The sequence below is a fragment of the Neovison vison genome, chromosome 12, assembly GCF_020171115.1.
Source record: "Neovison vison isolate M4711 chromosome 12, ASM_NN_V1, whole genome shotgun sequence".
NCBI classification, from domain to species: Eukaryota; Metazoa; Chordata; class Mammalia; order Carnivora; family Mustelidae; genus Neogale; species Neogale vison.
Genome location: NC_058102.1, coordinates 92,370,777 through 92,386,285, shown reverse-complemented (window position 1 = coordinate 92,386,285; position 15,509 = coordinate 92,370,777). Strand labels below are relative to the sequence as shown.

The 15,509-nt window shown below is 36.1% G+C and overlaps 1 protein-coding gene across 2 annotated transcripts in view; it reads left to right on the top strand.

Moving 5' to 3' along the window:
* TAFA2 (TAFA chemokine like family member 2) overlaps positions 1-10,383 on the top strand; it is a 493,613-nt gene extending 483,230 nt beyond the window's left edge. For both annotated transcript variants that reach the window (XM_044227874.1, XM_044227875.1), the window contains exon 5: positions 8,226-10,383. In XM_044227874.1, the coding sequence (XP_044083809.1) occupies positions 8,226-8,237 (12 nt within the window). In that variant the 3' untranslated portion in view covers positions 8,238-10,383. The remainder of the gene's footprint in view (positions 1-8,225) is intronic.
* The last annotated feature ends 5,126 nt before the right edge of the window (positions 10,384-15,509 follow it).

The window sequence follows — 15,509 nt, the reverse complement described above, 5'->3', positions numbered from 1 at the left end:
GGGACCTAATAAGATTAATACAGACATTAGTAATATGTCAAAACTAGAGTTCAGAATGATGATTATCAAGGTGCTAGCTGGGCTCAAAAAAAAGCATGGAAGATATTAGAGAATCCCTTTCTGGGGAAATAAAATCCCTTTCTGGAGAAATAAAAGAACAAAAATCTAACCAACTTGAAATCAAAAAAGCTATTAATGATGGACAATTAAAAATGGAGGCTCTTACTGCTAGGTTAGATGAGGCAGAAGAAAGAATTAGTGATATAGAAGACCAAGTGATGGAGAATAAAGAAGCTGAGCAAAAGAGACACAAACAACTACTGGACCACGAGGGGAGAATAGGAGAGCTAAATGATACCATAAGATGATACAATATTAGAATAATTGGGATTCTAGACGAAGAAGAAAGAGAGAGGGGCAACAGGTATATGGGAGCAAATTATAGTAGAGAATTTCCCTAATTTGGCAAAGGGAATAAGCATCAAATTCCAAGAGGCACAGAGAACCCCACTCAAAATCAATCAAAATAGGTCCATACACCATCATCTAAGTGTAAAATTTACAAGTCTCAGTGACAAAGAGAAAATCCTAAAAGCAGCTCAGGAATAGAGGTCTGTAACCCATAATGGTAGAAATATTAGATTGGCAGCAGACCTATCCACAAAGACCTGCAGGCCAGAAATGGCTGAGCATGATATATTCAGAGCACTAAATGAGAAAAATATGCAGCCAAGAATACTGTATCCAGCTAGGCTGTCACTGAAAAGAGGAGGAGAGATAAAAAGCTTCCAGGACAAACAAAAATTAAAAGAATTTGCAAACACCAAACCAGCCCTACAGGAAATATTGAAAGGGGTCCTCGAAGCAAAGAGAGAACCTAAAAGTAGTAGACGAGAAAGGAATACAGGCTATATACAGTAACAGTCACCTTACAGGAAATTCAATGGCACTATGAATGCCCCAATCAAAAGACACAGGGTATCAGAATGGATGAAAAACAAGACCCATCAATATGCTCTCTACAAGAAACTCATTTTAGACCCAAAGACTCCTCCAGATTTAAAGTGATGAGGTGGAAAGCAATTTATCATGCTAATGAAAATCAAAGAAAGCTGGGGCATTAATCCTTATATCAGATAAATTAGATTTTAAGCCAAAGACTATAAGAGTTGAGGAAGGACACTATATCATATTTAAAGGGTCCACAAATAAGTGAAACCATATGATAATTGACTCTCTCTGCTTGACTTATTTCACTCAGCATAATCTTTTCCAGTCCCATCCATGTTGCTACAAAAGTTGGGTATTCATCCTTTCTGACCAGCAAGAAGATCTAACAATTTTAAATACCTATGCCCCTAACATGGGCACAGCCAATTATATAAACCAATTAATAACAAAATCAAAGAAACATATCAACAATAATATAATAATATTAGAGGACTTTAATACCCCCCTCATTGAAAAGGACAGATCATCCAAGCAAAAGATCAACAAGGAAATAAAGGCTTTAAATGATACACTGGACCTGATGGACATCACAGATATATTCAGAACATTCCATCCCAAAACAAGAGAATAGACATTCTTCTCTACTGCACATGGAACATTCTTCAGAATAGATCACATCCTGGGTCACAAATCAGGTCTCAAATGGTACCAAAAGACTGTGATCATTCCCTGCATATTGTCAGACCACAATGCACTGAAACTAGAACTCAATCACAAAAGGAAAGTTGGAAAGAACTCAAATACATGGAGGCTAAAGAGCATCCTACTAAAGACTGAATGGGTCAACTAGGAAATTAAAGAATAAAAAAAAATTCATGGAAACAAATGATAATGAAAACACAACTGTTCAAAATCTTTGGGACACAGCAAAGGTGGTCCTGAGAGGAAATATATAGCAATACAAGCCTTTCTCAAGAAACGAGAAAGGTCTCAAGTACACAACCTAATCCTACACCTAGAGGAGCTGTAGAAAAAACAGCAAAGAAAGCCTAAACCCAGTAGGAGAAGAGAAATAATAAAGACTGACCAGAAATCAATGAAATAGAAGCCAAAAAACAGTAGAACAAATCAACAAAACTAGGAGCTGGTTCTTTGAAAGAATTAATAAGATTGATAAACCCCTGGCCAGAGTTATCCAAAAGAAAAGAGAAAGGACCCAAATTAATAAAATCATGAAAGAGGAGAGATCACAACCAACACCAAAGAAATACAAACAATTATAAGAACATGTTATGAGCAACTATACATCAGCAAATTTGACAGTCTGGAAGAAATGGATGCATTCCTAGAGAAATAAAAACTACCAAAACTGAACCAGGAAGAAATTTAAAACCTGAACAGACTCATAACCAGTAAGGAGATTGAACCAGTCATCAAAAACAAGAGCCCAGTGCCAGACAGCTTCCCAGGGGAATTCCACTAAACATTTAAAGAAGAATTAATACCTATTCTCCTGAAACTATTCCAAAGAATAGAAATGGAAGGAAGACTTCCAAACTCATTTTATGAATCCAGCATTACCTTGATGCCAAAAAGGAGAATTACAGGGGTGCCTGGGTGGCTCACTGGGTCAAGCCTCTGCCTTCAGCTCAGATCATGATCTCAGGGTCCTGGGATTGAGTCCCCCATCAGGCTCTTTGCTTGGCTGGGAGCCTGCTTCCTTCTCCTCCTCTCTCTCTGCCTACTTGTGATCTCTCTCTGTCAAATAAGTAAATAAAATCTTTTAAAAAAAGGAGAATTACAGACTAATGTCCTTGATGAACATGGATGCAAAAACTCTCACCAAAATATTAGCCAGTAGGATCCAACAGTACATTGAAAGGATTATTAACCACTACCACGTGGGGTTTATTCCTCAGCTGCCAGGTTGGTTTAACGTCTGCAAATCAATAAATGTGATACATTAATTGATACTATCAATTGATACTATTAATTGATATTATTTGATACTATCAATAGATGCAGAGAAAGCATTTGACAAAGTACAGCATCCTTTCTTGATCAAAACTCTTCACAGTGTAGGGATAGAGGGAACATATCTCAATACCATCAAAGCCATCTATGAAAAACCCACAGTAAATATAATTCTCAATGGGGAATTACTGAGAGCTAAGGTCAGGAACAAGGCAGGGATGCCCACTATCACCACTGCTATTCAGCATAGTACTAGAAGTCCTACCCTCAGCAATCAGACAACAAAAATAAATAAAGGCATCCAAATCGGCAAAGAAGTCAAACTCTCACTCTTTGCAGATGATAGGATACTGTATGCGGAAAACCCAAAAGACTCCACTCCAAAACTGCTAGAACTCATATAGGAATTCAGTAAAGTGGCAGGATATAAAATCAATGCACAGAAATCAGTTGCATTTCTATACACCAACAGCAAGACAGAGGAAAGAGAAATTAAAAAGTCGATCCCATTTACAACTGCACCCAAAAACCATAAGATACCTAGGAATAAATCTAACTAAAGAGGCAAAGAATCTATACTCAGAAAACTATAAAGTACTCATGAAAGAAATTGAGGAAGACATAAAGAAATGGAAAAACATTCTTTGTTCACGGATTGGAAGAACAAATATTGTGAAAATGTCTATGCTACCTAGAGCAATCTGTACATTTAATGCAGTCCCTATGAAAATACCATCAGTTTTTTTCAAAGAAATGGAACAAATAATCCTAAAACATATATGGAACCAGAAAAGACCCCATATAGCCAGAGGAATGTGAAAAACAAACAAACAACAAACAAACACCAAAGTTGGTGGAATCATAATTCCAGACTTCATGCTCTATTACAAAGCTGTATTCATCAGGACAGTATGGTACTGGCACAAAAACAGACATATAGATCAATGAAACAGAACAGAGAGCCCATAAATGGATCCTCATCTCTATGGTCAACTAATCTTTGACAAAGCAGGAAAGAATGTCCAATGGAAAGAAGACAGTCTCTTCAACAAATGGTGTTGGGAAAATTGGATGGACACATGCATAGGAATGAAACTGGACCACTTCCTTATACCACACACAAAAGTAGACTCAAAATGGATGAAGGACCTCAGTGTGAGAAAGGAATCCATCAAAATTCTTGAGGAGAACTCAGGCAGCAACCTCTTCCACTTCAGCCACAGCAACTTCTTCATAGAAACATTACCAAAGGCAAGGGAAGCAAGGGCAAACATAAACTATTGGGACTTCATCAAGTTCAAAAACTTTTGCACAGGAAAAAGTCAACAAAACCAAAAGACAACTGACAGAATGGGAGAAGATATTTGCAAATGACATATCAGATAAAGGGCTAGAATCCAAAATCTATAAAGAACTTATCAAACTCAACACCCAAGGAACAAATAATCCAATCAGGAAATGTGCAGAAGACATGAACAGACATTTCTGCAAAGAAGACATCCAGATGGCCAACAGACACATGAAAAAGTGCTTAACATCACCGTGCATCAGGGAAATACAAATTAAAACCACAATGAAATACCACCTCACACCAGTCAGAATGGCTAAAATTAACAAGTCAGAAAATGGCAGATGTTGGCGAGGATGCGGAGAAAGGGGAAACCTCCTACATTGTTGGTGGGAAAGCATGTTGGTGCAGCCACTCTGGAAAAGAGTATGGAAGTTCCTTAAAAAGTTTAAAATAGAGCTATTCTATGTTCTTGCAGTCACACTACTAGGTATTTACCCTAAAGATACAAATGTACTGATCTGAAGGGGTTTGTGCACCTGAATGTTTATAGCAGCAATGTCCATAATAGCCAAACTATGGAAAGAGCCTAGATGTCCATCAGCAGATGAATAGATAAAGAAGATAAGGTATACATATATAATGGAATACTATACAGCCATCAAAAGATACAAAAACTAGCCATTTGCAATGACGTGGATGGAACTGGAGGGTATTATGCTAAGTGTAATAAGTCAATCAGAGAAAGACAATTATCATTGATCTCTCTGATATGAGGAATTTGAGAAGCAGGGTGGGGTCATGGAGAGTAGGAAGAGAAAAAATGAAACAAGATGGGATCAAGAGGGAGACAATCCATAAGGGACTCTTAATCTCGGGAAACAAACTGAGGGTTGCTGGGTGGGTGGGGGATAGGGATAGGGTGGCTGGGTTATGGACATGGGGGAGGGATGTGCTATTTTGAGTGCTGTGAAATCCGTTAAGCCTGATTATTCACAGACCTGTACCCCTGGGGCAAATAATACATTATATGTTAATAAAAAATAATAATAATTTAAAAAAACAAGAGCAATATTTTTAAATGTTAGATTGCATTAATATTGCTTCAACAACCCTTGCATATCAGGAAAGAGTCAAATAACACTTGTTTTCCAACAAGCATGCCAGAATTTTGAGTAACTTGGACTTTTTTGCTAAAGTATATAAATCATAATCATATATTTTAGACAATTTTAGACAATCATATATTTTAGACAATTTCACTTTATATATTACTATTTCTTATGTATTAGGTGATTAAAATTGGTGATAATATACATATATTCAGAATCATCCTTTGTTTTTCAATCTTTGGTTTTGCCATTTCACTTGGTACAAATATGGAGGTTGTCAAAGAGGGGGCGGAGTCGTGCTCACAGGTGCCTATATTTTGTATTACATTGGAAAGAACAAGTGATTACTTAGCCTTTTCCTTGAGAGTTTCTCTAATTTGCTAGTGTGATCTTCTCATTGTGCCTTAGTGACTCTCCTGTTAAAGATTTGTGCATTAGAAAAATCACAAAACTTTTATTATACTACCTCAGAGTTGGTGTTTTCGTAAACATCATCATATCCTCACAGCAACTTCGTGAGGCTAACAGGATTATCCCCTTTCTACATACAGGGAAACTGAGGGCCTGAGAGGTGGTATGATGTCTCCACTGTGCCTACGAGTACTACATTCTGACCTTAGCCTAGAACTCCACATGTCACACCACAATTACTTGATCAGAGTAACATACAAAAATGAAATCGAAAACAAATAGCCCAGTTAAACCCTATCTTTATCTCATTAAAGGTGTAAGGATATTTTTAAGGTTAATAAACTAGGACTAGTTTGTAAAACTAAAGGAAAAAAGTCATTTCAATTATGTTTTGATCTATGTTAGACAATTCTTTTAGTCATGTTTAAATTTTAATTTTTGAGAAATTATTTTAGCTGCTACAAACAGAATAAAAATGTAGATTTATGATATTCTTAGGATATGCATTGTATATATGTGTTTATGTGTATATGTGTATGTTTTCTGAGATGGAGGAAAATTTGTTCCAGTACATAAACCTTTGGTATTATATTATAAATGTGTCTATTTTTAAAATTATGTGAAAAACAAAGTTTTAATAAATAGTTGAGAGATTCACTCCCCAGTTTTATATAAACTAGCAGGATGAAATACTTAGCTTGGGATGAAGATAGAAGACTGCATCTACCATACCCATGAAAAGATTTCTTAGAACTAGGGTTTGAAATGACACAGGAGGACAGGCCACGTGCTCCCATGGGGTCACGGCACCATGTCCTTCCAGCTGCCTGTGCTGAGTCCCTGCAGAGGCTAACCCATTTGTTCTCTCTTAGTCTCTCAATTCGTCTCTTTTCTTTGCACTAGTTTTGGAAATACAGTCTCTTACCATGCTTTTTGAGTCTTCCTACCAAGAGAAGAATCTCCAGGGAAGACAAGTGGATCTGCTCAGGCAATGGCCATCAAAGTTGTGTTAAATCAGTATTTATCAAGAAAGTTTATCCTAAAGAGTTTGTATTTTTCATAATGATCAGCTATCTCCATTGACAACCTCTGACATAACGTCTGTAGAAAAATTCATATTTACTTTCCACGGTGCTCTTAACATTCACACTCAGACTGGGAGCCATTCACAGAACTATAAAATGACAAATCGAAAGTGAGATTGCTGCCCTACCTAAGAGAGCCCCTGCTCCCAGCATCACTGGAGGTGAGCAGGCCCCTTCTGTGTTTGGTTCTTCCATCCTCAGTTCCATACCTCCCATAGTTCCTCTGTGGATGGGAGTAAGAAGCTTTAAATATGCAAGCAGAGGCTCCTTCCTTGGGCAGGATAGCTGACCAAAGAGACATAACTAAGATGGCTGCTTCCACACAGAAAATAATTGTTTTTGAATTTATAGCTTCCTTTGAGACTGGGTGTGGTAGAGCCAGAGTTAGATTATTTTACTTAATGTTTCTCTTTTAGTTGATAAAAAAAAACAACAAACAAAACCTTTCCTTAAATATTCTATGAAAGGATGAATAATTATATAATTTGATGGAATAAAACCAAAGTATCCACAGTAACTTTCAAGAATTCACCTTTTGTTATAACCATTGCTTAAAAAGAAGTTATGCAACTGTAAGTACCTTGGTATTAGAGTATACCTAGGAATTCACTGACACAGCAGAAATCCGTGTATCATCTACATGTATGCATACAGATTGATCTACATAGGTATCAGGTATTCCAGATGTTTACTTCTTTTTCCCATACACAGTCTTTGGACCTAAATAGGTGTGAGAAGCCAGTGTGAATCTCCCTTAGTAATATTTATAATAGCATCAATAATACTAATCAATTTTTTGAGAATTTCTAGACACTTTTAAAACTTAGTGAAATAGTTTACAATCACTGTTTTTCTCCCCAGATATTTATTTCTCCTCATAGTTACTTTTTCTGAAATCTGATTGAGACAAATAAGCCCTCAAGTTTTAAACTATTTCAAGAATGGATTTTATAGAGCCAATGCCCAAGGACTTTCTTGAAGATGTGGTCTGATTTTAATCCTATGAACTAAGGTCTTTCTTTACTGAGGCCTGGCATAGAGTGTTTATGATCTCTGGATTCTATCCTCCAAGACTTTACAAAGAACAAAGATTCCAGAATCATTCTTTGAATTTGAGACCTGTAGCATCACCAGTTAAGATCTTCCTGGTCACAGCTGCAGTCATTTGGATAGTTGTGCAAGTGACACTAAAAATACTGTGAAAGGATTAAGAAAAATAAAAAAACTTGTATATTTTTATAAGGTGGCAACATCTGAATATGCTAGTCCTTTAAAATTCAACAATTTATTTGATACAGCAAATACTACCATTTTGAGTTATTAATTTCTAATACTAAATTGTGTTTGCAGTTTTAAGATCATAGCCTTCTTATAAAATGATTATATTTTCTTCTTCCTTTGTAGGTAACCCATTAACAAAGGATAAATCAAGTGATCCTCAAGCCTGATTACATTGAACATATGCACAGAAACTTAATTCCTGAGGTGATCTTGAAGGGAGATTTTTATATCGCTCACAAGAGGCACTGAAGAGTCTTATTTCCAAGGGATTTCATGGCTCGTAATCAGCCTCTTCTTGAAACCGAGACTTTTAAAAAGTCAGACATGAACTTCTATGTCATGAAGATTTTGTCAGATTTGAACTGTGTTCAACTTGTAAAATTGCACTTGCTAAGAGAATTTGAATTTGCCATCTGAAGAGCTGGTGTTTCCAGGTGATGTCAGAGACACTCACCTTTATGGTTCTTGGCCTCAAGTGTGACTGTTTTTCTTGCTTCTGAAAGTCTGCCAAGTGCACCGGCCTGCAGCCATGGATGTGTTCCTGGGTCTGGGCCTGTGTTCATTGGCTGGTGGGACTGCACCTGGCTTTACTGACATTTTCTTTGTGAACTTCTCCTCTGGCATGGTGTAGACTGAGATGATTTTATTTGTAACCTAACGTTGGAGCTCTGAAAGCCTACATGTTTTAACATCTTAAAGTCGCTTTTGTTAAAGGAATGGAAATATATATCCATTGATAATAATTATTGTTGGCAAGTAATAGTTATCTGAATACATCAATCATATAAGAATGTATAGACAAGCTGACATGTTTCCCCAAGGCTAACATACTACTGCAGCTCTCTGTCAGTTAAATAGGTAGTAGTTAGAACTGAATTTCCATTTTCATTATATGCTATTTTGTACTTCTAGAGTACTCTCCCTCTTGGTTTTTGTTTTGTCTTTTAAGTGGGCTTTTTCTTTTGTTTATATTTACTTTTTCCCTTCACAGAAATCAGCAGTAAGCAGTCGAGTATGTATGTAGCCTTCAGTTTCAAAAAATCGCCAGGGATGCATGTGGATTTCTGATTTCTTAGCTTGAGAGTTATTCACTTAAGATTTCTTCTAGTAAATTTTTTTTAACTGTCCTATCATTTTTAATAGACTGTCCCTTGCTCGCTCCCAATGACTGTTTGAATGCTTATATATTTGTTTGTTCAGTCTGTTAATAGAATTGTTCATTTTCCTTGGTCTTGAATTTATAAATATTTGCTTATAGTTGTCCCATTCAAACAATTTCTTAGGTCAGTTTCTGTCCAGTTTTGTAGTCATTTTAACATTTTTTGTTTTTCAGTTCTACAGGAAAGTCTTACAAATATTTAAAAGCCTTAAACATGTATGTACTTTTTTCCTAAGTTATTAGAGAATGTATAATTTTATACTACATTTATTTTATTTCATTTGTTATGTGAAGGTAGAGAAGAATTGAAAATGCATAGCCATTCTGTAATAATATTGTGTAAATGTATAGTTGAAGGGATGTAACCAGAGAGACTTCTTTGTTTACTCATCTTAACCTAATAGGAAGATACTTCAGAAATTGTCCTATTAGAAGTTCCATTATGTTAGAAAAAATGTGACCATCTTTCATAATTTTAAAACTCACTGACATGGTCAATTAAGTCTATGCTGGTTTCCATGATGGAGGCTGACATACCTTGGAGAGTTTTGGTCTGTTAGTTGGCAATGAATTTCAAAGACCAGAACATTACCCAGAATGTCTTCTGGGCAGAAAAACTGAAAATGTAAAATTTGTCAAAAGTCAAATTTGTGAAGTATACTTTGGACAGTGAACCAAAGTGTATTGCCCCACAAGTCCATGGGATGAAATGACTTCCTCCCTCTATGTTAGTTATACATAAAATTAATTAGAGGACTCTGAATGGATTTTGCAATAGTTCAAGACTGTATGAATTCAGAAAGAAAAAAATAACAATTGTGTTGGAATTTTTGCATCAATTGTAACAGCATTAATTTCTTTGGAGCAAAGTAGAAACCTGTATTATTTTGGAAATTATGAATTTGTCCTAGGTTTGTTTGAAATTGTACATCATGCTTCTCATTTTTTTTTAACTGAGTCCTTTAAAACAACACTGGAAATTCTGTATTATATACAAGTGTAACACATGCATATCAATAGAAAAAAATAAATGGAATTTCAAATATACTAACTAGATTATCCCCAGTAGATTAATGTTGTGACTATTCAGAAAAGGTAAATAAAATTGGGATATAAAATGGACTCTCTTCATGAGTTACATTTGGAGAATCTGTTTTCTAGTGTTTTATTTCAAAAGTACTTCAGTTACTATCCGGAAAAACCTCTGAATTCGTGGGGAGCTGACATAAGTTCTTCAGTTTAACTTTTAATAAAAATGCATGACAACTCTTGCCATTTACACAAGGTTCCAATACTTGGTTTGTTTCTTTGCTAGGAAACAATTGAAAGAGATATATTTACACTTGTGCTAATTTTTGTCCATATCTTGACTATGAGCACAACTGATGTATGTTTACCAGCAATATGCAAAATTCTTTTTATTATACAAATTGTTAAATTGCTTAAATTGTTAAATTGCTTATCCTTTAAAGTTTATTATATATGGAAATGTTAATGAAAATATCAGATATGGCTGTAACTCAGCTTTCAAATTAAAAAAAAATTTTGAAAAATTAGGTTAAATTCACAATCTGTTACAAAAAAAAAGTGGAAAATTGTGTGCCCTTTCACCCACTGTCCTCCAATGCCAAAATCTTATAAAACCAAGAAACTGACATTGGTACAATACTATTAACTCAAATACAGATCATACTTAGACTTTACCGGTTTCACAAGCAGTGTGTGTGTGCGTGCATGTGTGTGTGAGAGAGAAAGAGAGAGAAAGAGATCTTATCCTTTTCAATTAACTTAATAAAACTTTACAGTGGTGTGTGTTACAGTATAAGAATATGGTTTATGACTGACGGATTTGTAATAACATTTTTCAAGTTCTCTATTTTCAGAATAACATCCTTTAACTATGTTTTTCTTTGTTTTTTTGTACACTCTTGTTGCCATAACATAATGGAGACTTCCAGTTTTAAGGCCTGACAGTACCACGTGTGATTTCAAACTTCGTTTTGACTTTAATGAATAAGAGGAGAACTGAGAATCTGTACATAAGGATGAAATAAAAAGGGAGTTTATCCTTTTCTTTATTTCCCTTATCAAGTCCTGTGTTGTATAATTAGGCTGTGACCTTTGATGATACAAAATAGCTAATAGCACAATGATTAAATGAGACTTGATCTTTATGAAGTTTTGATTGTTTTCTGAAATCATAGATGATATATAATATCTGAAAGAGCCATCTATGCAAAGATATCAAATAGTATTTTTCATCATCCTGCCTTTCCTCCTTTTGACTTACTTAAGTGGGGAGAAATAGAATGATGGCAGACACTCTGCTAGGAGAAACAGAAAAGTCAGAGAAGACATACACACTGGGCAGCCTCCTACTGCCCCTACCCACATAGAGAACATACCCACTGAATGTAGCACATTACTATTTTTATCAAGGTAAGAATTTCTCTTCTTTTTCTTTTTTATATAGGACGCTTTGAAAAAGAGTAAAGATAGCAGATTTCTTCTTGTTTTTATTTGCACTGTGTGAGACAAAAAAGTAGTGTAAACATTACAATTATCTGGCATTTAGCAGACAGTTACTAAATTCCTAGTAGGTATATCCAGCTAGATTACATTTGGGGGTTAGATGAAGTTTAAACTTTTAACCTTTAAAATACTTTAAAAATCAGCTTATGAGGTACTTTTTCAATGTTCTACGTAGGCATGGCACTGTGCTAACCGATGGGAAAATGGGTACACAAAAGACTTAATATTCCATATTTGTTCTCATTTTTTTCATGTTTTTAATATATTGCAAGTTACTAAATAGGATGCACTATGTCATAAATACTTGTCTTGTTACACAAAGTGACTGAACTTTATTTTTGAACTTTATTCTAGAAGTTAGGTGAACAGGACAGTGCATGTCCATAGTTGTGTTTTACAGATTTTAGCAAAAATGTGATTATGGACCTGAAGAGAAGTAACAGAGGACTAAAATAATCTGGGGAAGAGGAAATGAGGCCTGATCTTGGACTATTACATTGAGAAGAATGTGAACAATAGATATCAATGCCAGTTGCAATTTAAATTACTTGAGGATCCTAACAATTACCCATGCTTGACCCTACTCTTTGATATGCTCTTACATGTGCCCAGCCTTTAATCCTAGACCACTAGGTTGTTTTTTGTTGTTGTTGTTGTTTTTGTTTTTTGTTTTTTTTTAAATAAAAGCTCCCTAGGTGATTCTAATGAGTATTCAGGTTTAGGAATCACTAATGAAGGGTTTTGCACAAGGTGGAACTGAAGAGTTGGGTGAAATGATTGGACGAATCAGAGGAATACACATGGAAGAGAACTCCAGAAGACCCTGGGCTTACTAATATGGGCTAACTGAGGCTCAATTATGACAGAAAAACCTGGGGAAGAGCAAGCATAGTGGCAGGTAGAGACAATGAGTTCATTTTTTCAAGCCTACTGAGTTTAAAGTACCAATGAAACATTCAGGTCATGTCAGATAGGAAATGAACAGGTTTTATTGGATTTGTAATTAGAGGTTATTGTTGATTTTGGGAAGAGCAGTTTCAATGAAGGGCTTATTGTAGAATTGAGCTTTCGTTGGATTGGACAATGAATAAGAGATTTGCAAGTGGAAATAGCACACATAGACTTCTCTTTGAGGGGGTAAAGGCAAAGTATAGTAGTGTTTATGAAGGGGAGGCAGAATCCAAAAAGTGCATTTTTTTTAAATATGGGAGAAAAAAGAGTGTGTTTATTTATGCTGCAAAGGGAGAGGGAGGATGGGGAGTGGTGTGTTAAGAACCTAGAACTGAAAATAAAAAGGAAATGAAAGCAGGGGTGTCCATATCTATACAGAAAGAAAGTCATAATGTGTAAGGGAGAAACAGAACCAAATCCCATAGAAAATCTAATGGGGTGAACAGTGAAGAAGCAATTGGTGCTTAGGTCTTTGGTGACCTTCCACACAACAGTGTCGCTAGTGTGGTAGACCATAAATCAAAGAGCAATCATTGGGGTTGATAAGCCCTATGGGTGAGTTTCAGCTTCTACCTGGGCTACTGAGAGAAAGTTAATGACCCCAAGATTATAAATAGATGAATAAGAGAAATTAGCCAAGTCATAATATCCTTATTTATAAAGTAAAAACGCTTTGTCTCACAGGATTGTTGTGAAGGTTCAATGAGTTAATATATGCAAAGTGCAGTATGTACTACATAGTATTTACTAAATGGTGGTTCTTCATTTGTGAAAGAGGTCAGTTCTGTTCACCCTGAAATTGGTGTAAAAACGGTTGATAGAAAATAATAAAACCATATCATATATGATATAAAAAGTTTTGGGGCCCTGCTGGTATTTGTGCTAAATAGAATGAGAAGATGTAGAGGCGCTGCATTTAAACCACCTTTTTTCAGAAATTGTGTGGCTGCAAAGAAGGTTAAAGAGTAACCAGTGGCAGGGACGCCTGGGTGGCTCAGTTGGTTGGACGACTGCCTTCGGCTCAGGGCGTGATCCTGGAGTCCCGGGATCGAGTCCCACATCGGGCTCCCAGCTCCATGGGGAGTCTGCTTTGCTCTCTGACCTTCTCCTCGCTCATGCTCTCTCTCACTGTCTCTCTCTCTCTCAAATAAATAAATAAAATCTTTAAAAAAAAAAGAGTAACCAGTGGCAGACTAAGTGAAAATACATTTTCTTTGACAGAGACCAGAAAGGTTGACAGCTGAGCAAAAGAAGTAGAGAAGGAGAAATTGATAAAAGAAGGGATTTACTGGGAACAGGTTGGGAATATCAAAGGGAAGGGTTAGTGTGAGAACAACCTATGTTTTTGCTATTAGATAAATGAGCAAAACTGGATGAAGCTGGGGAGAAATTTAAAAGAGAGGTTAAAGGAAATAATGCCTAGGGGCCTCTGGGCTGAGGGAATAGGAGCACATAGAGGTTTTAAGTAGAGGAGATTTATCTGCTGAGTACACAAGATACAGAGTTTGGTTTAAAATTAAGGCAAACAGAAAATATTTGGAGCAAACTTTGGTGTTTTTAGATACTCAGAGTTCAAAAAGCAGTAAAGTCATAATATAAGAAATTTAATCTGTAGAGATATGTGACTTTTCCATTAGTGTAATGCAGCCTGGACAAAAAATGGTGAATGAATAGTTGGATCATTGGATGAAAATAGGCAAGGTTTAAAGGCTAGCATCTCTTGAGTCCTTACTCTGTGCCAAAAGTTCTAAGACCTTTATAACTTAATCTAATCTTATTTGAGATGTATATCATTGCTACTACCATTCTGTAACAAGAAAACTGGGGCATGGAGAAGTTAAACAGTTTCCCTACTGTCTTGTATTAGTATGTGGCAGAGCCAGGATTTAAGATAAGGAATAAGGAGAGATCCATTGATTAACAAATATTTTTGTGCTGTTGTGTGCCAAGAATTGTGTTAGAAGCAGTGAATAAAATGTAACAGCTGACCCTTGAACAACACATGTGTGAACTATGGGGGTCCACTTACACGTGGATGTTTTACAATACAGTACTACAAATATGTTTTCTCATGCTTTTCATAACATTTACTTTTCTCTAGTTTTATTGTAAGAATATAGTATATAATATATATAACATAAAATATGTGTTTATAGACTCTTTGTGTTATTGATAAGGCTGGTCAACAACAAGCTATTAGTCAAGTTTTGAGAGAGTCAAAGGTTATACATGAGACTTCAGGTCCAAATTGGTAACATAGGAAGATCCTGAACTCACTTCTTCCATGGACACACCAAATATACACCTATTTATACAGCAAAAGCTGAAAGTTGACTGAACAACTTCTGTACAACAGAAGACAGACCATGTACAAAATGGGAAGAAAGACAGAGATATGGTAATAGAGAATCCCCACCCCCAATGTTGCAAACTGAAGTGGGGAAGGATAGTACCAATGGATGTGAGCAGATTCATTAACCCTGGGGCTCACAAAAAGGGCCATGACTTAAAAGGGCAACTTGAATATAAAAAGGATCGAACCTCAGAACCCTGCCCAATGGCAGGGTAATTGCTAGAACTCACTTCAGGTCAGAGGGGCTGGCAAATGCCATTGTTTACATTTCCACTCCACCTTGATAGCGTGGGTCCTTGATGACAGGGTTCAGGCACTGTAACTGTCCTGATACCTCAGTGAGCCCCAGGCCCCTAGTAGATACCAGCCCTGGAGGCCCTGGGGCACAGGGAGAAAAAAAGGCATGTTTTAA